Source organism: Pleurodeles waltl, chromosome 2_2 (genome assembly GCF_031143425.1).
Source record: "Pleurodeles waltl isolate 20211129_DDA chromosome 2_2, aPleWal1.hap1.20221129, whole genome shotgun sequence".
In the NCBI taxonomy this organism is placed as follows: domain Eukaryota; kingdom Metazoa; phylum Chordata; class Amphibia; order Caudata; family Salamandridae; genus Pleurodeles; species Pleurodeles waltl.
The window spans coordinates 511,612,923-511,639,091 of record NC_090439.1 but is presented as its reverse complement, the minus strand read 5'-3'; the positions used below and the strand labels follow the sequence as shown (position 1 = coordinate 511,639,091).

Sequence of the window (26,169 nt, the reverse complement as noted above, 5' to 3'; positions counted from 1 at the left end):
TTTCATTCTTTTTGGCACCATATAGACGGCTATCCCTTCCCCTATTTTAAGGCCTTGTATATGCATCACAAAGAGCTTGGAGGGAGTAACCTTGTTCCTGGAATCTATCCATTATCATGATGTTTCCTTCTCAAGCAGCTCTTCGCTAGAGAAAGTCCTATATGCTCTCAACAATTGGCTGTAAGGTATACTCCATTTGAGCGACTTAGGGTGTCCACTATTGCCACACAGGATGGAGTTGCAAGCTGTTGGTTTGCGAAGTATACAGGTGTCAAGTTTATCCTGGTTCACTGCTAGCTGAACATTGAGAAATCCAATGTGTGTTTTGCTCCAAGCTGCTGTCAACTGTATGTTTAAGTCATTATTGTTTAGCAGCTGGACAAATGTTTGTGGTTAATGCTCATCTCCATCCCATAATATAAACAGGTCATTAATAAAGTGCACCCATAGCACCACTTCTCCCATATATTCTGTATGGCTTTCAGCCCATGCTACCTTTTTCCCACTAGCCCAATCTATAAATTGGAGTATGTGGGTGCGAAGGAAGCCCGCATAGCAGTTCCTTGTTTCTGAAGGAATAATTTGTTGTCAAATAAAAATACATTGTGGATTTAATAAAACCATAGCATGGATATCAGCATCTCAGTGAGTTGGAAGTTTTCAATGGGCAAAGTTCTCAAAACGTATTGGCAAGCCTGTTGTTGCATATTGTAGGCCCATCTCCCAGGTGGGCTGCTAAGGAGTTACTAGCTAGCTGGTACATGGCTAACCCAGACTCAGATGTAGGGAAACATCCATGAGAATACAGTGCATCAAGATTGGTGCGATCTGCAATGTGAAAATCATTTAGACCCATTGCCCTGATATGTCATTTGCAAATCTCCCACATTGAAGCATGTTCTCAGTATTTATCCCCTACGATCAGTAACCAACTAATGTGGAAAATGGGGAGCATACCAAGATCACTAGCAGCCAACTGCACTCCAGCCTGACTTACCTGAGGCCTGGGAAAACATCTTAGCACAGATGAGGCCCACCCCCATCTTCCTGCTGCATGCAGACACTGCCCTTCCTTGTCATTAACTGGTACAAACATTTTCATCCAAGTGTACTTGCTCCTCACCATTATTTCTCCCACTGATCAAGCACCCACACATCATTTGCCTGTCAAAGAGTGGGACCGCACCCTGGCACATCTCTATCCCTCCAACCAACAGGTTCGGCTGGTAGCTCTGCTCAGCAGTGGTAAATAGGCAAGCAACCTGGATGTCTGTCAAGTCATGCCTCACAAGTACAGAGGAAACGTTTGTCTGCATGTCACCAACACCGCCAGTGGACTTCTACATACTTGACTTCAAGGTGACCCCTAGAAATGACTGCCAAAAAAAATAACTGGTTAACTGTTCTTCTTCTTCCCCTCCCGGAAAGCCCACACAGTCATTATGTCCAGATCACTGATGTCCTCTGTAGCCTGGTTTCCGCACTTTAAAACCACATACATAAAATAAACATGCACCCCAGAAAAAAACAATATGATCAGGGCGGTGAGATAAGCCTTACTAGAAAATTGCCTGTAGGAAAGTTATAGTATACCCTCTTGTGTGCATGTTTTCACTCATTTCGTTCTCAAGACGGGAGGGTCCTAATATTGATGTCAATGGTGCAGCAAGTGCAGTGGCACTGGGGCACAGTGGTTTGAGAGGACCATTTCAGCCCAATAAAAACTTTTTTTACTACAAAACTAAGTGATGGGGCCCATTTTCCTCACTTGCATTGGGAGCAATGGCACTCTTGCTACTCCACTGATGCTCATCTAACCCTAACTTCCATTGTAAGCAGAGATGCAAGTATGGGCTTCAGTAGCAGAAAGGCTCAAATCTCTCTCCATATACAAATGATTTATATCTGGTGTTCACCTCTGGTCCAAACTACCTCTTGCTACTCACCTCTTCCTATATCTTGCTTCTTCGTTTTTGCTTCCTGATCGATAAAAAAATGTACACTCTCTCAATTGTTTAAAATATCTTAGTAGCATTGCTCCGTGTTACCTTTCCTGTTTAGGTTTCGCCTGCACGTGTACTCTTGCACAATGTGCTTGCAAAATCGTTTGTGAAGAAAACAAATCTTATAAGGGGCTTAGAACCCGACCCCTTACTCAACTGAACTTACCATTCGTTCATTCCAATGTCAATCTCATTTACTTGATTATCATTGGTTAGCATGTGATCTGACATCGTCTGCTTTCAGCACCTGCTCGTCAATACTGTTGAGTGGAGTCAAAACCAAGTACAGCTTCCGGTCACTCGTTACTGGCTGATGACCAGTGTCCTTCCACAAGAGTAGTTAACCTTTTCAAGTTGCGGATGATGCCCTAAAGTGCCCATGGACCCGCATCATCACTCTGCAATGTGATTGTTGCTACTACTACTCCTGATGCTGATCACTCCTTCTCCTATTGCTGATGGAAAGTGACCACGCCTGCCTGTGCTCATGCCCACCGCCTCATTGAACCAAGAAGAGCTGCCACAGGACACTATGGGATGTGGATTACCGAAAATGACTGTTTCTTCATCTTCCACAGTTGTTGTGCGACCACTTAATCGCCTCAATACTTCATTGCTTTGCTGCTGTGACTATAGGCCTAGTAGGCTTTTTGTGTTGCTGAATCAGATCTCAAGAAATCATAATTTAATTGTTTGATCCCTAGGGGCATATTTATACTCCGTTTGCGCCGAATTTGCGTAGTTTTTTTCGACACAAATTCGACGCAAAACTAACTCCATATTTATACTTTGGCGTTAGACGCGTCTAGCGCCAAAGTTCATGGAGTTAGCGTCATTTTTTTCCGTGAACACCATCCTTGCGTTAATGAGATGCAAGGTAGGCGTTCCCGTCTTAAAAAATTACTCCCAGGCATGTGCGTGGTATTTATACTCCCGGGCAAAAATCACGCCCGGGAGTGGGCGGGGCAAAAAACCCCGCATTTGCACCTCTTTTTAACGCCTGGGTCAGGGCAGGCGTTAAGGGACCTGTGGGCTCAGAATGAGCCCAGAGGTGCCCTCCCCTGCCCCCAGGGACACCCCCTGCCACCCTTGCCCACCCCAGGAGGACACCCAAGGATGGAGGGACCCATCCCAGGGAAGAAAAGGTAAGTTGTGGTAAGTATTTTTTTATTTTATTTTTTGTGGCATAGGGGGGCCTGATTTGTGCCCCCCTACATGCCACTATGCCCAATGACCATGCCCAGGGGACAGAAGTCACCTGGGCATGGCCATTGGGCAAGGGGGCATGACTCCTGTCTTTGCTAAGACAGGAGTCATGTTAATGGCGTCTGGGCGCCCCCAAAAAATGGCGCAAATCGGGTTAAGACGATTTTTTTGCCTCAGCCTGACTTGCCCCATTTTGGGACGCCCAAACGCCATTTTTCCCTACGCCGGCGCTGCCTGGTGTACGTCGTTTTTTTTCACGCACACCTGGCAGCGCCGGTCGGCTAACGCCGGCTAACGCCATTCAATAAATACGGCGCCCGCATGGCGCTTCAGAATGGCGTTAGCCGGTGCTAATTTTTTGGGCGCAAAACTGCGTTAGCGCAGTTTTGCGTCAAAAAGTATAAATGTGGGCCCTAGTCTTTAGCCTCCTCATCTGCCTTACACTTTTTTTTTTTTAACTAATCGACATACACTTGATTGCATACCTCAACTATGTCTCCTTAATCTCCGCTTGCTGTTGTTTGTTTTTTCAACCACTTTTTCCTTCTGAAAAGCTGTGAATTCTGCTGCACATTTATGGGTGTTAGGTCACCGTGGGAGTACAGAATGCCTCAGGCTCATGCACCAATTGAATATTTGCTTATTGCGCACAATGGTTCTTGCTGCTCACAACGAAGGACTGACATATATTTGGATAACAGGCGTATTTATAAAGCTTGCTCCAAAGACAGAGAAATAAAACTGAAGACTTCCCTGATAAAAATTAGTAATTAAATTTGTGCCGTAAACAGTGAAAATAGGCAAAACAGCTCATGGGACGCCTTTGCTCAGACTTGGCCCTTTTCTGCACTACGTTATTCCCTCCTGTTTCCATCTGTGTATCTGACGTGTGACGAGCCGGTGTTAGCATGCACAATTTTTGCATCATTAGAAATAGGTTTGATTTATTTCCAAAGTACCTGTGATTTTCACTCTGAAGCAGGACTGCTTGTGCTTTGATGAGGCCTCCATCAACATACTGTGGGACGGGAAGATTCAGCAAAGCTTAGCAGGCTGGCAGGTGCTTTGAGAAGGGTTGTCGTTTTCGTTCCCCTTCAGTTCACAGTTTAAGCACAAGCAAAATACAACATTGAAGCTTTAAAATGCAGCATTAAAGGTAATCTGCTTCTATGACATTGATCATTGATAGCATAGACTTATTTTCTTTTTTGTCAATGAAGGCATTGTGAGACCTGGTAATAAACTCACGCGTGTGATGAAACAGATAGTATTTTAGCTCTGTTTATTGCCTCTCCTTCGTAGTGTTTCACCCACTCAGCGATATTGGCTTCCTGAATACAAGAGTGAGCTGTCAAATTGGTGATGGCACACGAATGTCTGCATGAAAATGGCAACTATTGTATGTATTTGTATTGCACAGTCTGCAGTAAATGGTCTCTATACCGCAGTGTTTGAAGTGTTGCAGGCTGTAATAGTTTTTAAAGTTTTGCCTGCACAGCGCTTGCAAAGCCACTTGTGTTTAAAGGCAATCATCGGCAAAGCCAATAGGATTTGCTCATGTAAAATCTCTAAGCTTTGTCAGTGTTTTTTACCATTACAAAACAGTTGAGCTGCAGTGCCACGTAGCTTAAAGTCAAAAACAAAAACACTATGATACGGCAAGCATCGACTGTGTAATAGCGCTTTCCTTCACTTTAAGCCATGTTACACAACCGATCAGCTGTTGTGTAACATGTAAAATACATGGACCAAACCAATGGGTTCGGCATGGGCAATACCTATTGCAAATGCTAGTTTAGTAATAATATTCTTTTTTCACCTCTGGACATTCGGTCAGGAGCTCAATTGGATTTCCTGTTTTTTATTCACCTATTCTACGTTTCATTTTTATTCATTCTGTCTTCCCGGTTCCACGCTATGAAATTATGTCCCATTCTCTCTCTGCCCGGTCTGCTTCTATTCGGTATTAGTTACGGTGACCAGATTTAAAAAAAAAAAAAAACGGGACAGGTCAAACATGAAAGTAGGCCTTAGTCTCACTTCTATATCTGGCCTATCCCCGCTCTGTCTCTGCTCGGCAGCAACCTCCTTCTGTGATAAATTATTTCAGACTTCAGAGGCGCCTGAAAGGAGTGCAAATCTTTAAATTCTGCTTGGCAGGATGACTTGACCTTTGTCCGGGAGGTGTATTTAAAATTAACTAAAGTGTCAGGACACCGGGACAGTCTTCTGAAAACTGAGACTGTCCATGTCTTGCTTTTCAGTCAATTTAAGCTTTGTGTGAAGACCTATGTTTGTTTGCCGTGTTCCCTGCCGCTTTGCATTGTGCAAGGATTTTAGCGCAGCCCCTGAGTCAGATTTCAGTGCGAAAACGTTTAAAGTCAGATTAGCGCTGCTGTTTGCACTGCTTTGAATCGCTGAGTGTCACCTTGTGTCGTGCTGGCATCTATGCAATCTGGGCCTAGGTACCAGCATGACGCTCCTTTGGCAGATAATCTCGGTATCCCAAATGCCCTCTCTTTTATTGTTCCTTAAATTTTGCACGCGTTTCTATAAGGACGGGCCTTTCTGTAGGTAGTCTTTTTTTCTTCCTAAATGCCTCATTTTTTATCATATTCATGCTTATGAATGAAAGAAATCCTAATGACAATTATCGAACATTTTTTTTAGTTTGTTTTTTTACCGCATTTGTAATCTCCGAGGTGTTCAGACTTACCTTGCACAGACAGGCCCCTGTCCGGGGGTCGCACACATCTGGTTCAGTCCCACCCGCGTGACAGTCGCATGCAATGCAGTCTGGGAAGGAGAAATACCCTGGTGCGCAGCGGTCACACTGTCGGCCTGCAACCCTGGGCCTACACCTTTATCAACGAGAAACAAGATCCTTACACAAAGACGTGCATATTGTACTGAAATCAAACATTTCTAACAGCGTGTTTTATCCTGTGCCCAGCAGCTTCTTGGTAGCAGTAAATCTCAGTTGACACGCAATTACACACTTTTTAAAGTAAATTCAGTGAAAACTCGAGGGTGCAGCATGATACTAAAGCAGTGATAGCCAACACTGCTGGGTTAGCTCAGCTATCTACGACAGGTAGCTCATACAGCTAAGGCATCTGCCTACAGTCAGGGCCATACTTCAAATATACTAAATATGCTAAGGTTCGTCCAGCTTTTTAAGTGTCTTAGGGTGATAAAATGCATATACATCTATATTCCAATATAATAATATTGCTAAAATAAAAAGTATTTGGCAAAGTAAAAAGGCTTGGCCTTTCCGAGCAGGTGCTATGGTTATTTACAAAACAATGATTGCATTTAAAAGTGTCAGCCATACGCTTGCAATAAAAAATATTTACAAAAAACAGTAGAGGCCCTTCCTAACAGCCAGGTGTACTTGAAACAGATAAAGACACTTTTTAAAATACTAAGGCATGACGGGAAAGCATGATTCTTCTTATAGGCGTGAAGAAAAGTTAGTAACACTGAATGAACCAGAAGACACAGTTTAAGCATACAAAGGAATGCTACAAAATATATAAAACAATGACGAATGGAAAGACAAAAGCAGTGGCAAGGCAAGGTACTGGCCAACCAGCTGAGGCAATGATGTACACTTCTTTCAGACCTATGTGCACAGATGAACAAGATAACTACCGTCCCTCACAGTTGAAGCCCCCGGGAGGTGGTGGCCCCCAAGGTTGTGGGGGAGGCCAATGGGAGGCCGTTTAGCCCCTCCACACATGTTTTATGCATCGCCCCGGGGAGGAGGTGGCGGTCCCCGGGGCTATGTTACAAAAAAACAATGCCCCGAGACTTGGCCCACCTGGTGGCTTCACAAAGATGAAGCACGAGAGCCCACACTTTAATAAAAAAAAAAATGTCTCCGGATCTGTGAATGCGCCTTGATTTGTGGCGAAAATTTTAAAATAAATGTTTTTTAGCCTGGGGGGGGGGGGGGCGGGGGAAGGTTCTTCTAGGACCCCACCACCAGAGTTAAGGGATCACAGCGTCTGTACCCTGGCCCCTTTTCTTTTTTGTTTTTACATTTTTGTCTGGGACCCAGCTCAAGCAGAGTCCCAACATGGCTGCCATCACATCATTGTTGAAGTGTTGGCAGTCAGATCTCGGCACGAGATCGGGAGATGTTGTGAATCCTTCACATCCCTATACATACAAATTTGGATTTCCTTTTATTTCTCTCTCTCTCTCACTATATATATATATATATATATATATATATATATATATATATATATATATATATATTCTTTTTCTTTCCTTCATGTGACTGAAGAAAACACCTGAAACGCACTCACAGTAATGTATATATATATATATATATATATACACACACACACACACACACACACACACACACACTACAGGAACTTAATGGTAACGTGGATACTGTGAGTTCTGCAAAATTAAGGTTTTGCCATATTTGCTACATAATCACCTAAAAAATACCTCACACAATCTCACGAAAACCTCACAACAGATCCTTACCTGCACTGCCCACTGATTAGGTCACAGTCTGCATTTGAAAAATGTGCAACTCCCGTCCTTGAACAGTTGCATCCTTCACACCCAACGAGTGGGTGATAACTGAAAGACTGCAGGCCACACACCTCACACTCAGGCTTTAACGTCTGTGGCGGGCAGATGCATTTCCCAGTGATTTCATCACAAAGGCGCTGGCCACAATTGCATGCTGCATTAAAAACACAAAACTCTTTTCATTGTACAGTTTTCATTATTGGAAAGGAAGAAAGTAAAAATACATAGTTAGAAATGATAGAGAATGCTCAAATTAAGGGTTATATATGCAGGTTCTTTTTTTTGTGCAACCTGCTCCAAGTGCAATTTTTAACCTAGCTTACGTTTTTTTGCTTCATGAAATACTGTTGAAAATCGCGATTTAGAGACAATTTATTTCATATATGAACTTATTTAGCTTTGAAAATGTTTCTGCAAAAGGTATACTTCGCAATAAAAAGTTAGGGCCCTCTTCACAAAGGCATTTTTTGCCAAAAACTTAGGTTAATTACTAAATAATAGCTCATTTATGTCTACTAGGAATTCAGAAAGAGATCCTTTATAGGCGTAAACGGATTTACCACTGAGGATTTATTCACGCCAGAAGTAAATCCTATGCAAGGGATAGGATGTGTCATTACAAGGCATGGCTAACCTGTATGTTTGTGAGCATTCACAGAATAATACCCACCCGCTTCTCAACCTGGAAATGTACTGGATGGGAATGGGAACATATTATCCCCCAGATTTGCTGTATGTTTAGGGGAAAAGTTTCTTCTCAGGGAAAAATGTTTTTTCAGACGGACAAACATTTTGTTTGCACAGTGGGCTTCATTGCCTCGTACACAATCCTAGGCTATTTAGAATCATGCATACAGGTAGTAGTAGCCAGGGGAGTTTTCAAATGGTATTTGCAACGGAACGCCTGGGAATATTTGTGAATTGAAAAATAATTCAAAGTACGTTCAAGTGGACGTACATTTTTTCCAATACGTTTGTGTTTTTTTCATTAATTCAGGCTTTAGTGTTCTTCCCCATGGAGATGCCATAGTGCCAAGGACTGACGTTAAACATGGGCAGTGTGGACATGCCCAGTGCAGTGCACTCAGCCCACCAACATGGGGCCTTTCACCAGGACATCACAGCCAGGCCATGGCATACCAGTCATCTTGTGTTCCCTGCTCATCTAATCAAGAGCAAGGGGTCTAGTTGCAATTGTGCCCACGGTGGTGGTGGTGGTGGGGATTCCCTGGGCCTCAATGCTTTAGTGTAGTAAGGTGAGGGCTAGGGGAGGGAGGAACGGTCCCAGTTGAGGAAGGCACTTTCTGAAGGCTTCTCCTGCAATTAGGACCCCTACCCTGCTGCACTTACATTGTCACACAGCTTAGTGCCCCAGCAGTTTTGCCTTCTCAGCCTACAGGCACACCCCCACACCTTCATGAGCTATAAAAGAGGTCTCTGTAGGTGGCTCAGACGGAGAGGCTGCATAAAGGAGCTTCAAGAACAGGGTCATCTATAGAGATGCAAACAGCCCTGAAAGTATCACCTTGTATGCAAATTGGAGGTGCCTCGCACATTCCTTTTTTGCCCCGGGCTCCAAAAATCTTAGGAACGCCCCTGATAGTGCCTAGACAAGCTCAAGAAAATATAAATTTGTGGCGGAAAAAGTCTACACCCATTTCCATCACTGAAAATTAACTTACTGTAATTATGAGTAGGGAGAAAAAACATATCAGGGACAAATGTAGAAGAAAACCAGCATTGCAAAGCTTTGTTCCCCAAAAAAGTAAAATAAAATAAAAATAAATAAATAAATATCTGTGCCCTCCCCAAATAAATGAGCTCATACAAGTAGACAGGAAGATTTTTATGCTTCATTTTGACAAGTGGGTCTGATGATTGCAAGACTTTCTATTAAGCATCTAGTGCTCCAGATGAGTTGCAGTCTGAGCTTACACCTAAATAAAGCTGACATCTGTCATCTTAAAAAGATTTGTGAAAGGGACCTCCTGTAATGGAATCGCGCCCCAGTGGCACAGACTATTATAGTAAATCTAGAAAGACTAAATAAGTAAAGTGACACAGAGTTATGTGTTAAATTTAGCAAGACTAAATAAACAAATTCAAAATATTTTGCTAAAACTATGAGGTAAATAGGCATGTAAGACAAGAAGACTACTGACGCTTGCAGTGAGGAAAGCCGTAGTATCCTGTGGCACACCGTGTACAACGCTGACCAATGACATGGTGTCTACAGCTGCATTGCCCACCATCTGGACTGCATGTAGGATTAGTGGCGCCTGCTTGATGGCAGTCACACGGCAGCGCTCCATTGTTATAGAATGCAACCAGTGATCTTATAGCCTCTTTGCAGAATGCAGACGTTGTTGCAGGGCTAGGATAAAAAAAACAGAGAAAAAAACCAATATGACTTACCGAGACTTATATTCAACTGTGTGCAAGTACGTTCACAGTTTAAATTACCTTATAACACATATAAACTGAGGAAACTTGCAAACTGATCTGTGGGACACTGGATTTATGTCACAACTTTGACCCTCTTTACAGTGACTGACCACTAAATACATGAATATGACTACTAGCCCCTGAGACAGCATATTTGAACAGTCATATCTCCTTCCACAAACCCTACAGACACCTCTGATCTGCCGAACTCCCACTTAGAGGTGGGCAAGCCAACAAATTATCAAGGAGAGCCAAGCCAGAGCCCTGAAAATGTTTGCTATGTAAATCACACAGCAAACATTAAGTAAAATATGATAAAGTCTCTTCAAAAGTCAAAAAAGAGTATTCCTTTAACATATGGAAGCTTTGACATTAATCAGTCACATTAGGCAATGCACTGAGAAATACTTATTAAACGTTTTCAAACATAAACCATAAGTGAACCAAGAGCAAGACCATTGTCATGTAAACCATGTACGTGTAAGTACGTGGCCGAAATTACTATAGAGCAACACTGCAGTCTATAAAAGCAAAAACAATATATTTTTGTAAAACTGGCAATCAGAAGTCACATATTCGAAAGGGCTTTCATACGGGATAATGCAGTAAAAGGAATTTTGGTACAATAAAACATTTGCCTAAAATCACACAGTTTAAACAGGGAAGCAATGATTTAGCTAGATTTTCTGTTTTCACTTTGTACAATCAGCCACGACAAGTGCCAGTGATTAGTGCCAAACCCTCTACAGCACACTTATTTACTCATGTGACGCCATGGAGTCAATCATGTTCTCCCACTCAAACTTTCCGTAATGCTGATTCATTGTATCGTAAAAACACACGCATATTCACTGCTTCTAAGCAAATGTATCCCAATCGGAAGCCTGATCGCGTCGTGCACTGTACTCTCCTTCACATTAAGTGAATGTTTGCCGTCTCTTGGACTTTATTCTGATAATAGATCGAGACATCTTTCCATTCTATAGCAAGTCTGTCTTCAAAGCCTTATTGACGTTTTGTGAAATAAATTGAGTGCATCTTTGAATTATCGATTGGCATTGGACAGACTTCGCCCCAGTCGATAGGCCTTTCAGAGCCAAGCCATGCCTGCCCATGCGTGTCAACGATTTGTATTTCCTTTTTTGATGTTACAACTTTGATTTTATCTCGTTGTGCAGTTTTTATATCACGTGAACTAAACAGTATGGTACTGGAGTGCTTCATGGAGCACCAGTTACTTTACACAAGGTTAAACTTCTTTTTATAGGCGGGGGAGATTAAATGATTTACCCAGAACCACAAGACAGTGAGCCAATGCTGAGAATCAAACTTAGGCCCGTATTTATACTTTTTTTAGCGCCGCATTTGCGCCGTTTTTTGACGCAAAACGGCGCAAGCCTACAAAATACAATGGGGCCATATTTATACTTTGTGACGCAAAACTGCGCTAACGCAGTTTTGCATCAAAAAAATTAGCGCCGGCTAACACCATTCTGAAGCGCCATGCGGGCGCCGTATTTAATCAATGACGTTAGCCGGCGTTAGCCGCCGGCGCTGCCTGGTGTGCGTGGAAAAAAACGACTTACACCAGGCAGTGCCGGCGTAGGGGGATATGGGGCTTGGGCGTCAAGAAATGGGGCAAGTCAGGTTGAGGCAATTTTTTCGCCTCAACCCGATTTGCGCCATTTTTTTTCACTCCCAACCCCCATAGAAATGACTCCTGTCTTAGCAAAGACAGGAGTCATGCCCCCTTGCCCAATGGCCATGCCCAGGGGACTTGTGTCCCCTGGGCATGGTCATTGGGCATAGTGGCATGTAGGGGGGCACAAATCAGGCCCCCCTATGCCACAAAAAAAACACTTACCTGAACTTACCTTAATGTCCCTGGGATGGGTCCCTCCAGCCTTGGGTGTCCTCCTGGGGTGGGCAAGGGTGACAGGGGGTGTCCCTGGGGGCATGGGAGGGCACCTCTGGGCTCCTTCAGAGCCCACAGGTCCCTTAACGCCTGCCTTTTGCAGGCGCTAAAAAACGGCGCAAAAGCGGCCGTGCGTAATTTTTTTTGACCCGCCCACTCCCGGGCGTGAATTTTGCCCGGGAGTATAAATCCGACGCACATGCCTCAGAGTCGATTTTTTAGACGGGAACGCCTACCTTGCATATAATTAACGCAAAGTAGGTGTCCACGCTAAAAAATGACGCTAACTCCATGGACTTTGGCGCTAGACGCGTCTAACGCCAAAGTATAAATATGGAGTTAGTTTTGCGTCTAAATTGCGTAAAAAAAAACGACGCAATTCCGGCGCAAACGGAGTATAAATATGCCCCAATGGTATTTTGCAAGTTTGCGCCGTTTTTGCGTCAAAAAACGACGCAAATGCGGCGCAAAAAAAGTATAAATACGGGCCTTAGTTCCCCAGTTCCAAAGTCTGCAGTTCATGCCGCAATACCACATCCTAGGTAGAGGGAGAGCGACAGGTATAAGCCACTAGAAAGCTTTGGCTCATTATGGGTTTGAGGTTCCAACAGGACCTCGAGCTGAGCCAGAGCTAGGCCTCAGGCTCGAGCCGGGGTCATGCTTTCTGTGACTTGTTAAGTTCTTCTCCAATTCACACAAATTCTACGTATTCATTGGGACAGATCCAGAGGACGGGCCTTCTACATTGCTTCCAAAGCATTAAGCGACTTCCTACTAGACACCAGAGCCTCCTCCTCTCTTCTGGAACACTGCGAGAAGCTAAACACCTGGCTCTTCTGTTAATCCCTTGCCCGCCAGTGGCATCTACTTCAGTGCTTAATTTGTAAAGAATTTAGGGCCAGATGTACCAAAGGGTTTTTCCCATTCTGTGTCAAAGGGAAAATGTGTTCGTACATATGGCCCTTAGTGCCAGGGCCCTTCCCTGAAGGCCACTGAGGGTGCATTACGCACTGCCCCTGCCAGTGCTGCCAATGACAGTACCAACATAACACCTTACCATCACACTGCTACAAGTGTTGCAGTTCTATTTCAGGTCACACAAAGCTATAATAGTGGAGTGAGAGTCAGGTATTATTCATTTTCAATGCAGTTTCACTTAACAAACACAATTGTTGTGCTCATCTCAAAACTAAACAGACAGCACCACCATATGGTGGACTGTCACTAGAGCCGGTGCTGACAATTAGGTGCCGGTGCCAAGCACCGGAAACCGCCAGATCAAATTAAGCACTGATCTGGTTGGTGTCAGGAACCATCCCTGGTGATAGTGCACTCTACAAATTCTCATAACATAACATCTACTGCTTGTTCTAGCACTTAATCATGCAACAGTAGATTGGATTGGTATTCAAGGGGATGACTCCGTTAACTTGTCCTGTTTTTTCTTTGTGCACTAAGCGGATGGCACAGGTGACTACTAGTTTGTGCCGTCTTGTCCAGCATCGTCTATTTTCTAGTTTTCCTAGTCATTGCTGTCCAAGGTGATTCTGGCCTGCCCAAGGCAGCTATCTTTATCTTTTTTCAGGTTCTTAAGGTACAGTGTGTTCTTTCCGTCATCCTACAGTTTATGTTAAAAGGGAGGCTTGTGGAGAGCAGTCAATTTCCTCTAAGTGAACAAGAGAATATATTAGCGGTGCTGGGCCCGCAGAACGAGTGAAGGAAGACACAGGGGAGTGCTTTGCATTAATAAAGGTTGTAGTACGTTTTTTATTTAATCTGAAACAAGTGAATTTTAAGACAGTTCTGTTGAACTGGGCTTGCCTTTGGTGATTCTTCTTTCTACATGGGGTCCCTGTGACTAGTCTTAACTAAAAAAAAAACAGAGCAGGAGGAAGAAAATTCTTGTTTCTTTGTTTAGGTGGCCGGAATCTTTGCCAGTGTAGGAGTAAAACGATTTCAATGGTCTCTACTTTTTTTAAGGGAGTACAAATAGAATGAAATATATATACTTTTCTGCTCTTAATAGGCAAGAATATTGGTATTTTGTTCCTTTTTAAAATGATTTACATATGTAAGGTAGGCACATATCCATCACGGGTGGGAATATATATTTCCCCTAGATCCTTCTCTCATTTGTCTCTACAGTTCGGAAGGACTTACATGGGGAAGCATAGCTAGAAGCAAAAACATTTGCCTCCTTCTCCATCAGGAACAGAAAGGGATCTGGTGTCTGGAAACCATTTCTGGTCAAAAAGAACTCTGACCAGACATTTAATATGTCTGAAAAACACATTCAATTGATGGTTAGAACAGTTTCTGGCCCCTTTCAGAATAAACAGGAAGATCAGGGCAGATTGTTCTCCCCACCAAGGTTGTATTCTTCACAAATGTCTTGATGCCCTCCATCTTCAGTCTCTTCTTCCTGCTCCTCCCCTAATTATGATCATGACTCAGAAAAAGGGGAATCAGAACTTCCTAGAGGGAAGTATATAAAAAAGAGGAGATGAAAGGTTTAATTTCTTATATTCCAGCCAATCCTCAATTCCTCTTAGGTGACAAACAAATTTCAACCAGCAGAAGTTGGTTCAGACAGTTTAATGAGGCAATGTATCTCAAATTTCCAGTCAATACGGGAGTGCAGAGTCTTCTAAAAAGGGAATGGAAGAATCCTGAAAGAACGCCTATTGCTAGGTTTATGGGAATTTTGTATTCCTTGGCAAAGACAGATTTGAAGAGTCTCCAGAAGTTGGTGGTGGACCCAGAATTAGCGAGCTTCACTAGCTAGTCAGTTAACCTGCTATCTGATAATATTGTCATCTCAGACCAGTTGGAAAAAAGCAGAGAAAAAAGAGATATCCAATTCAGGATTAAATTTGTATTTGAAGACGGTAATTCATTTTATTTATCCATCTCAGTTCCTGGTTACATACTTTCAATCTTTATCATTGGGCAAGTCATGCCTCAATTCCGAAAGATGAGTTCTTCTCTCTGCTTGATAGAAAAGTTAGCATAAATCCAATAATCCCTACTGTCCACACAACCCCCACCATTGGAGGTTTTGAACAAAGCAGTGATAGTATAGACCAAAGCGGGTGAGGGCCTGGACCAAATAACAAACTAAAACAAAAAAATAAATAATGAAAAACAAGTTGGGTGTCTCCATGTTGGATAAAGGACAGATGGGTTCCATAATTTCCAACTTACAGGTCACCTCTCTACTTCGCATTTCTTCCTGTTTCTCAATTGCCAAGTCAACACCTACCTAAAGAGACTACATTTAGGTGTTTTTGGTTGTTAATTCTGGAATTCTCTGAGTCCTTCTCTTGGAAACAACTGAGCCCTGATTAATTACCATACTGCCTCCCTTAAGCATGAATATCAATTACTGTCCTCTCTTACACTTACCCTAAATTGGGATTGAAGACCCCTTGAAATACTTGATTCTGATTACACTCCCTTTGTATCCTTTTATCTGTTTAGAAACATTTAATATTTTATCAAGCCTCTAGGCTGGGGTCATCCTATTCTGTAGTTTGTGTATTTTCACAACACATAGTATTGGTGTTATGTGTCACAGCACACATAATAAGAGTATTACAATAACATGCCTTCTAGTCCCACAAATATCTTCATAACACATGAATCAAACAATATTGAGAGAATATCATAACAACCATGAGGGCTTTTCAACTAGAAATATAGGCACATAGGGCATTCAGAAGTAAACATTATACACACACACTAGGTCCATCAAATACAAGTTCCCCAAAAGTTCAATTAACATCTCTCTTAGTTTTAACTTTTAACTTTCAGTAGTAGACACCAGTTGTGGGACTGAGCCATGCACCAGAGCAGTTCATTTGTTTGGTTTATCCCCACAATTTTCATACTGGGCTTGTGACACACAGAATGGTTACAGAGCCCTAAAAGTTCACATAGGTAGCTGTCAGCTCCTATGGGTTGACACTTCTGCTGGTCTCTAAAAACAGACTCTTCTCATGCCTTCAACAATGCAAATTATTGAGAATCAAATGGGTGCGGTTAAACAAAAATGACAGCAAGACTTCCCAAAACTAATTCGAGCCACAAGTCTTGTGAGATTTCAGCAGTTTACCAGCGCTTTTCAATAAATTCTTGATTCTTGCCATTGTTGTGGTACAATGCCATTCCAAGGTTCAACAACGTCTGATTTCACAGGTAATGATCAAGATATATAATGCTACAGGTATGGTGAAACATGAATAGTCTGGTCAAACATGCAGGACTATTTATCTTCCCACTATTTCTGGTAAAACATGACTACCTTAGTCAGGCATGCATGATAATTTCCTCACTCAAATACTGTGCGTTATCTACAAGTACCTCATAAATCGCACATCCACAGGAGATTCCAAAAAAGCCGCAGACGAGGCGCTTTTACATTTAATGGTTTTCTTATCATTGTTAGTAACACTGAGTCATGCCTGACAAGAAATTCAAGAGGGAGAAGTTGTTTCTCAGTTGCTGGCAGCCACTGGGAGCCATGCAAAATGTATGTCTGATATTAGTTTTGACATTTGAATGTTTCAGGTGTGATAGCAGCTAGTAGGGTTGCAGCAAGAAGACAGTCAATTTAAGAGACTGGATGGTAAATATGGCTCAGAAAACGTGCATTGAGGATGCCATCCTCTAGTGAAGTTTGTTGAAGAAAGTGAGACTGTAATCCGTAAGTACTTTAAGAAGAGGAAGCATGTGCTATCATTTAAATATCAGTTGAAGACTTCAGTAAGAACAGGAGAGAAAATTAATGTTGTGTGAATTGAACATTCAAGCCTTCATTCACTAAGACAACAGCACAAACAACCAGAGAAATGGGTCCAAATCTAGGCAGCCATGTTCTCGACTACCCCAAGCCTCAGGCCACTTCAAAGAAGGATGGATGTCGCTTGAGGTTGTTTCATGAGGTATAATTCAAAAACATTGTGGATCAGTGGGCAAGTCAGGTGTTGTCAATGGGATATTCTTTAAACTTTCAGACACCAGTTCCAGACAACTGTTTCTTTCTTACTCTCATGCCAAAGAATTCTGAAAAGAGGGTTGCTTCATAGAATAATATTCACAGTCTACTGGACAAGACAGCAATAATCCCAGTCCCTGAAGAGAAGCAGGGTTTAGGATGGTGTTTTCTGGTTTTCCTGAGCTTTCCTGGTAAAGCAGTTACTGGAAGAATATCAGCTACTAATAGATTTAAAGGAGGTTTAAACCTCTACCTCTCCATGATCCACTTCAAAATGAATAGTTTAAAGCAAGTGACCTCTTTGATTTCAGAAGGAGTTTTTCTAGCATTAATAGACATTAATGATTTTTATCTGCATGTGCCAGTAAGAAGGGATCATCAACAGTAACTGAGGTTTATAGTGGAGAATTCTCCGTGGTAGTTTCAAGTTTTGCCTTTTGGTCTGAAAGTGCTACCCAGAGTGTTCATGAACATTTTAGCAATGACAATTCTGCATAAGAAGGGTATTCCATTTCACCCATATCTCAACAATCTATTGATAGCCTCTCACTATGCCACATAACTGTTACAACATGCTCCAAAAGTGGTTCAGATTCTGCAGAAAGTCAGATTTTTTTCTGAATCTCAATAAATCAATTCTCCAGCCCTCAATGAGCTTTGTGTACATTTGGAGCCTGGTTCTAGTGGGAGTTGGCTTTGGTTTGTCTCCTGGGAGAAAGGAAAGCGACACTGAAGCAGGGGCTGAACCAGTTGCTGCAGATGGAATAGCCTGGCCCAAGCCAGGCTATTCCTGGTGATTTGGGGTGATGTGTTAGGTAGGCTTTAAAAGGCCACCAGTAAAAAGAGGGTGGAAGAGTTACTTTTATAGGGGTTTTCTTTTGGTTGGTAAGTCCCTCTCCTTTTCTCTTTTATTTCAGCCTATTGGTGGTCCTGCAAGTATGGTCCCTTTTTCGTCCACTGGTTCTTCCTTTAACAAACTATTAGGCTCCATCATCCTGGGACTTCGATACAATGATCCCATATCATAAGATCTGAAAATGCAACTGAAGTGGTGGCTGAATTGTCAAATTATGGAGAAGGGGCTTTGTTTGCAACCTCTGAACCCTGTGGGGCTCAATACAAATGCCAACAAATAGGGGTGGGGCTCTGTACTTGAAGCCAGAATAACTGGCCTACTCAGGAGAGTTCACATTTCTCCAACTAGCAAGAACTAGGGGCAGTTTGGAGGGGTCTTTACGTCTTTTGGACAGATGTGCAGGGAAAGAACATTGATAAAATGGGAAATTCAATGTTGAAGTATTAGCTCGATAGGCAGTTTGGAACATGTTTCGAATCCCTAAATCTTGAGGTAAAAATGACTTTGAGCTGGGCAAAAAGAGGTGATTCACATCCAGGGGGAAAGCAATACAGTAACAGATGCTCTCAGTAGAATTGTTCCTTAATCACAGAGTTTGACACGACCAAGACATACTTTGAGGAGATGTTCTGGAGATTTGGGAATCCAATTGTGTATTAGTTTGTGGATTTCTTGACCTCTTTCCTCCCAAAGTAGTTTTCCATATTTCAGAATCCATGAGTCATTGGGGTGGATCAATTGACATGTCAGTGACCCAATACTGTTCTGTATGGATTCACCTCTATCCCTCTACTCTAAACTCTAAGGATTTCTTGGTTTGAGCTCTATGAAGTCCTCATTGCATGTTGGGGAGCTGTGCAGAGTGAGCTCTAACCACTGATCCAATGTGCCTTCCCCTATCCATCTTAGAATTCCACCAATTCTAGCTGAGCATCTGGTCTCCCTTGGGGTGAAAGCTCAAACCATGGCTAAATTAGAGCTTCAGGTATTGGGGGCATAGGTTTTCATTAGAACAAGATGGCTATATTGTCTGTGCTTCCCCTGCTGAAGCAGTCTAAAAAGATAGTCTAGAGCAACCAGCTCTGACAATTATGCTCTACAAATGAGATGAGAGACACAGAGAGAACTCCTAGAGCAGGGTTCTGCAAACTTTTCTGCAGTGACAGCTACTTCTACTCAAGGAAAGTCCTCACGAGCTACTATCAAAGTTTATGAATGTAAAATAGTGACAACACATGTTAGAATTACATAAGGACCAGGCTAAGCAAGCATATCAGTAGTGACCACCCAAGTGTTACAGGTGTGGTTACCAGAAGAAATGCTCGGAAAACATTTATTAATATTAAGTGCTTCCGCCTTACTAATGAATTAACATTTAAATCTTTACATCACGTGTGGCGCAAAGGACATAACCAAAGCAATACATCTCTGCATCTCAGTCTGTAATATCATTCACCTATCAACTTTAAACATGTTTTGGAATTGCAACCTTTTGTCTACGTCATCATGTCAGTTTCTGAAAATATACATATTTTTCTATCAAATACCATTTTCTGTGTTGGGCAATCAACTCAATTTTCAATAATAAAACCCTTTTTAAACAACAAATACCTTAAAGTATCAGATTTTATTTTAGGAAATACACAGTCCCAAAACATCAGTTTGTCATTTTAATCAAGTACTCACATGAACAAATGCTTCACATGGACAGACTGCTTCACATACTCAGGTATCACAATCATAGGTCATGGATGCTCACCTTAGCACCAGTAAGGCCCACCATTATATCAGAGCCACAACTATGCCACAGCTGGACTCAGTAAGGGCCAGGGAAGCCATCATATATCAGTCATGGCCAATATTACATGAAGGGCAGCCATTATGTTAGGGATAACTGAAGGTTGGCCAGTCATGCTCTCAATATGTCAATGATGGCTGCCAGTATACCACAACTAGACCAAGAATGCCAGGCTAGTCAAGAATTACCATGCCATTGGCACTATTTGGCCATGAACAAACAAAAGTTGCCAGAGATAAAACCCTTATGATAGGGGTTAGCATATAGATTTACCTGTCCTTGACACCAGGCACAACTTCCAGGAAGCAGTAGTGTTTATTATGGATGAACACATAAATAATTGCAGATGAGGCTCTTAATTCTTTCTGCTCTGGATCATACCCTGCTCTCCCCAGGTCTTAGGCTGATCATGCACCCAACTTACACATTTTCACTCTGACTCCTATATACCCACACTATGGTGGAGCAACATTGATTACTTCGTAGGATACTGCTGCCTCTCTTTTTTTATGGTCCACTGTTTACACACATGGAGCAGCTGATAAAATGGGAACTACAACATGGCCAATCTCTTTTTGACTTAGGTAGACTGAGAGTGGATACAGGTGGTCATGTGGCAGCCCCCATGGGCTAATGCAGTGTGTGTTTGAGTGCTAGTATGAGTCTCTGCCATAGGTTTGAATGGCAGCCACTTAAAGGGTAGAGTCGGTCTCTGTATGAGATACTGGGCTTGACTTCACCTCTGAGAGCTACTTTGAGGGTACTGGCGAGCTAATAGTAGCTCCTGAGCTAGTTTTTGGAGACCCCTGCCCTTGAGTGTTGCTTCCTCTGTGGAACAACCTATACCATGAAAGAGCTTTATAATATGTTTGGAGAGCATCTTCACCTCCTCCTTTCTGGCCTGCAAATCCTGTCTTTCATCAGAGGTGTTTTCCCTTTGGGGAAACCAAGCCCCTGGAATGTGATCCCCCATGTCTGGACTATCTGGAGTATCACCATGTTCCACACACCCTGGTCCGTTTCCCACTGGTCAGATACTGGCTGGTCAGCAAAGGACTTCTTGGAGTGACATTGATGAGTAGAAACCCTGTATGAGTGGTTACACAAACTAGTAACAGTAATATGTGGTGCTCTGGAGAGTTGATGATTGAGGGGAGGGTCATAAGTGAACCGACAGGGAAGGAGCAGCAGGGCCTGATACAGAAATGAAAACAACGTATTATGCTGAGACCACAAAAAAATGTCTTTAGGGTTGCAGGTAGGAGATGTTTTTCTAGTCAACCCGAGGGAGTCATGTAATAAACTACGGTGTCACTTGGTTCTCTGACTAATGAGAACGATCCAGAATATGAAATTTCTCAAAGTCAAACCTCTTCTTGATCTGCATCATTTGTTACTGTTTTGGAACTCAATTTTAGGTATTTTATGTTGTGATCACGACTGATCATGACTGCTCTGTGGCTGGACAGATTCAACACTGATGAGCGGTGGTGGTGGGAGGCGAATGGGTTTCAGACATAATTGGGAGACAATAGAATGTAGTGATATACCATGGGATGGCAGCTTGTTGCTTGACATAACAGCTAGTCACAACTGGACTTCCTTTTTAGGTCTGGATAGCATTATTTTTTGTGCTTCTTCCTTACCCTCAAGACAGTATTATATCTAGGCTCTAGTAATATATTCCTATAGCTGTTAATCACCAATTAAGGGATGACAAGCCCAGAATACAGATATTTACTTATTTCTTCCAATTTTTGTAGAATGCAGACTGTTGCCAAAAGTGGTATCCTGGAGCTAGGGTTAATTGGAGATTCAGCCTGCGAGACAGTAAGCGGAAACTGCGATCAATAGGCTGGAAAAAGCTAGCTACAGAGCCTACTTTGGAGAAAGCCAAGTTTTTAGTGCCTTACTAAAAAGTAGAAGATCCGGAATCAACCCAAGACTTGTGCTAGGTCGGAGCCACCTTAATTGAAAGGTGCAGCTGCCTTATTTGACCTAACTTATTTACAGTGAGCAAATTAGCTGTACTCGAACAAAGGCATCTTCCAGGCATATATTGCTTCAATCTCTGCTGTTGTGGGAAGCGGGCCATGTCCCTGTAAGGCTTTAGAAATAGTGCACATAGCTTTAAAAACGATCCTCTGTTCAATTGGGAGCCAATGGAGGTCTTTTAGAGCTTTGGAGGCAGAAGACCTGCAAGCTTTGCTGCTGCTACCTGAACTCTGTGCAATTTACTGATAAATGAATGTGAAGCAGTGAGCAAGAGGGCATTACAGTAGTCTAGCCTGCTCAATGTGATGCTATGCAGGATGGTAGAACGGACTTCGTTTATTAAGAGCGGTCACGCCTTCCTAAGATATCTTCGCAATGCAAAGCAGGTGCTGGCAACTCTAGCCCCACAAGGGATAGCCTGTCATCAATGGAAACCCTAAATTATGAACTGTGCTAGAAAGGAGCAGATTATTCCATTGGTAGGAGCCAGAAATGTGGGGGAAGCTGCATAGGAATTTTATTGACTGAACAGCAGAGAAATTCTATTTTGTCACTGATTAACTTAAGGGAATTAAGGTTCATCCACTTGACAACATCTAAAATACATTTCTGAAAATTTGCCGCAGAATCCAGTTGTTTATCATTCAGAGAAAGGATCAACTGTGTGTCATCAATGTAATTAACTAACGTAAGATCATACACTTTTACCAAAGATATCAGTGGTCTCAGGTATATATTGAACAGAACTGGGCTCAAGGCCGAGCCCTGAGGACTCCTGACTGCAAGCATTTGAAATGAGAGCAATAAAGGGGCAAGGCAATGGCCTTAGAAAGATCAGCTAAATAAGCTTTGATCCACTTCAGGGCCAGGCCACTACACCAGTTTTGGCTAGCCTTTCAAGAAGAATTTTGTGGTTCACCAAGTCAAAGGACGCCAACAGATCCAACATAACCAGAACTATTTGCTGTCCCCACCTACTCTCATGCGTAGCTCATCCAGGGCGACGAGTAGAGCCGACTCAGTTCCATAACCTGGTCTGAACCCAAAGTGTTCCTCTTCTAGGAAGCACTGTGTTTCCAAGTTTTGTGAAAGCTTTTTACTCACGTATCGCTCCAGAATTTTCACGGGAAAAGGGAGCACTAAATTGGACCTAAAGTTACTCAGCACTGAGAGATCTGCTGTAGGTTTTTTCAGAAGAGGGGATAACAATGGCCCTTTTCCACATTGAAGGGCCTATCCTGGACTCCAAGGAATGATTACATAATCACATGATCTGGAGGGCAAGCTCATCTCTCAGCTCTTTCCAAACCCTAAGTGGTATAGGGCCAAGGGGGGATCCTGATGAAATCAGTCCGAACAGGGATTGAAAAAGTTCCTCTGAAATAGGCTCAAACAACTCAAATCTATTTTCCAGATCCTCCCACATAGTCTTGCTGGTTAGGAGCTTATCAGAACTGCTGCAAACACAGCTGTCTACTTGGCGATTACTTACCTAAGAGACAGTAAGGTCCTTCATCGTAGGGGAAGTAATCAGACTAGGGTCTGTATTCTGGGGCTGAGAGTCAAGATCCTCTAAAATTTTACAGCTCTTGTTATCAAAATAATCGACAAGATGATCACAGAGTTTCTGTGATGGAGACCCTCCCTGTTTAACACATTCAGGGTGGATAAGATCCAGAAGAACCTCAAACACCTTTGTTGAGCTATTTGGGAGGCGAGAATGGTGTTGGTACAATATTCTGCCTTAACTCTCCTAACCTCCACCATCTAGTCACAGAGAGCTTTTTAAAAACTTCTTTGCCCCTTCATTGTACTTCCTATGCCAATTATGTCCTGATTTCCTGTAGGTTCCCTTTTAAGGGTTTCAATGAGTCATTATACCAAGGTGCCAAGAATTTCAAATGGCATTTCATGATCTTAAACAGGATAATTTTATCCAATGTCTCCGTAATCTCTTGTTCATAAATTATACAGTTTACCTCAACTGGCCTTCCAGGGTCTGAACATAATAATTGATAAACTTTAATAAAGATGTTAAAAGAAAAGCTCAGGGACGCCTGAACCACTTTTCGGTTGCTGCCTTGTACCCATGCTGAAACTACTGGCCTAAACTGTGGCATACCCAGGGAGGATCCTTAAAGCACTGGGGAGTCCTTGTGCGGCTCCTCTGAGGTGGAAAGATTACAGGATGGTCAACGTGGAGCTTCAGGATGTAGACACCTTCTGGTATAAACTTTAGAACCTTGTTTTAACTATATATTCAAGCTTAGATCTTGGGGAAGGAGAGGACATGTTCCTTGTATAAATGTATATGCATGTGCTCATTGCAGGTCTCTCTACACAGAGCTCCAGTGTTCCTGGTAGAAGTCAGAGGTTCTTCTTTTCAAAAGTACTCAACACTGCATAGTTAGAGAGGCCCTCAAGTATAACGGGGTGAGGGGCTGCTGTTCTGAAGGTGGTTAACATACACTGATGTCAACTGTCTCTTCCTGCAGGGTAGATGTCCACTGGATAATGGAATGTTTTTTCATATCTACTATTATAAATAGTAGTCTACAGTTCTAAATAGCACAATGAGAGTCCAGAACTGACTGCAACACTACTAGGACTTATACCAAGACATGCCTGCCATAAATCCTGGGGACCCTTCATACCAAACTTCAAATGGAATACAAAGTGCAACCAGAAGCTCCTTCTATCCAGTCAGAAATCTGAATTTACTTCACAGAACTACAGGGTGAGATGTGACGGGTGAGTTTCTTGGAAATAATGATGAAAGCTTATCGAAATGTTATATCCAGCCAGATAATTAAGGATATTAGTCACATTGGCACGTGTGTCCCATCTCTGCCTCCTAGTTATGTGGATTATAAGAGAACCAAGCTAACTTTCTTCCATTCTTTGTAGGCAGTGAGACAGAGACATGCTGAACCTCCCCAGTGGCCCATACCATTTTCCAGGTCCTGAACAGATTCTAGTTTGCCCACAATGCCCTGATTTCTGGCCCGCACTGAAAGACTTCAGATGCCTGTCCCAAAAAGAGATAAAGCTCACCAAAGCCTGAAAGGGACACCTCAGACAAACTCACTTACTAGAAGAAGAAAATGCTGAGGTCGGGTTCTTTGAGGCCTGTTGGGCTACTGGTTCGGTGCCTCTAAATGTGATTAACAGTGACCAACCCAAGGTACCTTTCCCAATCTGAGAAACCACTCATTAAGTGTTGCAACTGACAACTGGGCTTGCTGTAGGCAAATGGATCATACAGAGACAGATTTGGGCTCCTCGATGTCTACAGAGACTTATGGAGTTGTTGTTGTGGATCGTGCGATCACTGATCAAATTGAGAGGCCTTTATCAAGGTGAGAGGAAGAGCCTCTGGGGCAGCTGGGAAACAACAGGTTTGTCTGAAGTATGTGTTTTGTCACTAGGGCAAATTTGGGTTTTGTGAAAACGCTGTTGTAAAAAAGTGGGTTAATAGTTGAGAGGGATGGAAGGCCCACTCATATAATAATCACAATCCTTGTCTGTATGAAATACAAAAGTCACTCAATAAACCTATGCTTAATCCTCTGGATGCAATCATGCTTATACTAGAGGCAATCTGTAAAGCATTTGTGTAACACTCAAACAGTAATGAAGTCAAAACACAACAAAAATAAAATCCCAAACCAATTTGGAAAAATAAACTTCCTGGTGCAAGGAGCAGGGCTTTGACGGTTGCTGTTTGGTGCAAAGAGTCAGTCGTGTTGTAGGTCGAAGGGGACTGTGGCAGTTGGTGCTGGACCTGGGAGCTGATGAGAAGAGCCAGTCCTTGCTGGAGATGTGTGTCAGTAGGCATTATGAATGGGCGTTGGGCGACACAAGGAGTTTGTTAAGCCACAAAGAGTCCAAAAACATCTGGATCTTCACCTGGAGCTCAGGCCGTTTGACTTTTGCTTAGGAGGAGTACTCTCTGATGCCAACTGAGGGTCAAGGATCTGGCAGGGCACTTCTTGGGGACGAGGACTTACTGGCATAGGCCAGCAACAGGATTCAGGCAAGTCCAGCCAGTCCAGTGGTGCTAGTCAGCTGGGCAGCTGCAGGGCACACCTCTGGAATCTTGATGTGTCCCTGTAGCTCAAACAGGAGGTCAGCCAATTGACCTTTAAAGTCACTTCTGGGAATCATAGGTTCAAGGCAAACAGGTCCAAACTTTGTTGTTCAGACAATGAGGCAGTCCCATTTCTGAATCGTCCACAAGTCCTGGAGAGTTCTGATGAGAGTTTCCGAAGGTGCCACTTTTATCTCAATGCTGGCCTGTGGGGAGGGGAAGTTCCCTTTGTCTAATCTGCCCCTTTCCTGTCTAGGTTAACAAGTGCAAGAAAGCCTAGATGTGAGTTGCATTTGTCAGTGGCA

The 26,169-nt window shown here is 42.8% G+C and overlaps 1 protein-coding gene across 2 annotated transcripts in view; it reads right to left on the bottom strand.

Annotated features, from left to right (window-relative positions):
- The window catches only part of LAMA3 (laminin subunit alpha 3), a 933,952-nt gene that overhangs the window by 258,590 nt on the left and 649,193 nt on the right, over positions 1-26,169 (bottom strand). For both annotated transcript variants that reach the window (XM_069220025.1, XM_069220026.1), the window contains 3 exons: positions 9,932-10,143; positions 7,719-7,923; positions 5,926-6,070 (listed from right to left, as the gene is read on the bottom strand). In XM_069220025.1, the coding sequence (XP_069076126.1) occupies positions 5,926-6,070; positions 7,719-7,923; positions 9,932-10,143 (562 nt within the window). The remainder of the gene's footprint in view (positions 1-5,925; positions 6,071-7,718; positions 7,924-9,931; positions 10,144-26,169) is intronic.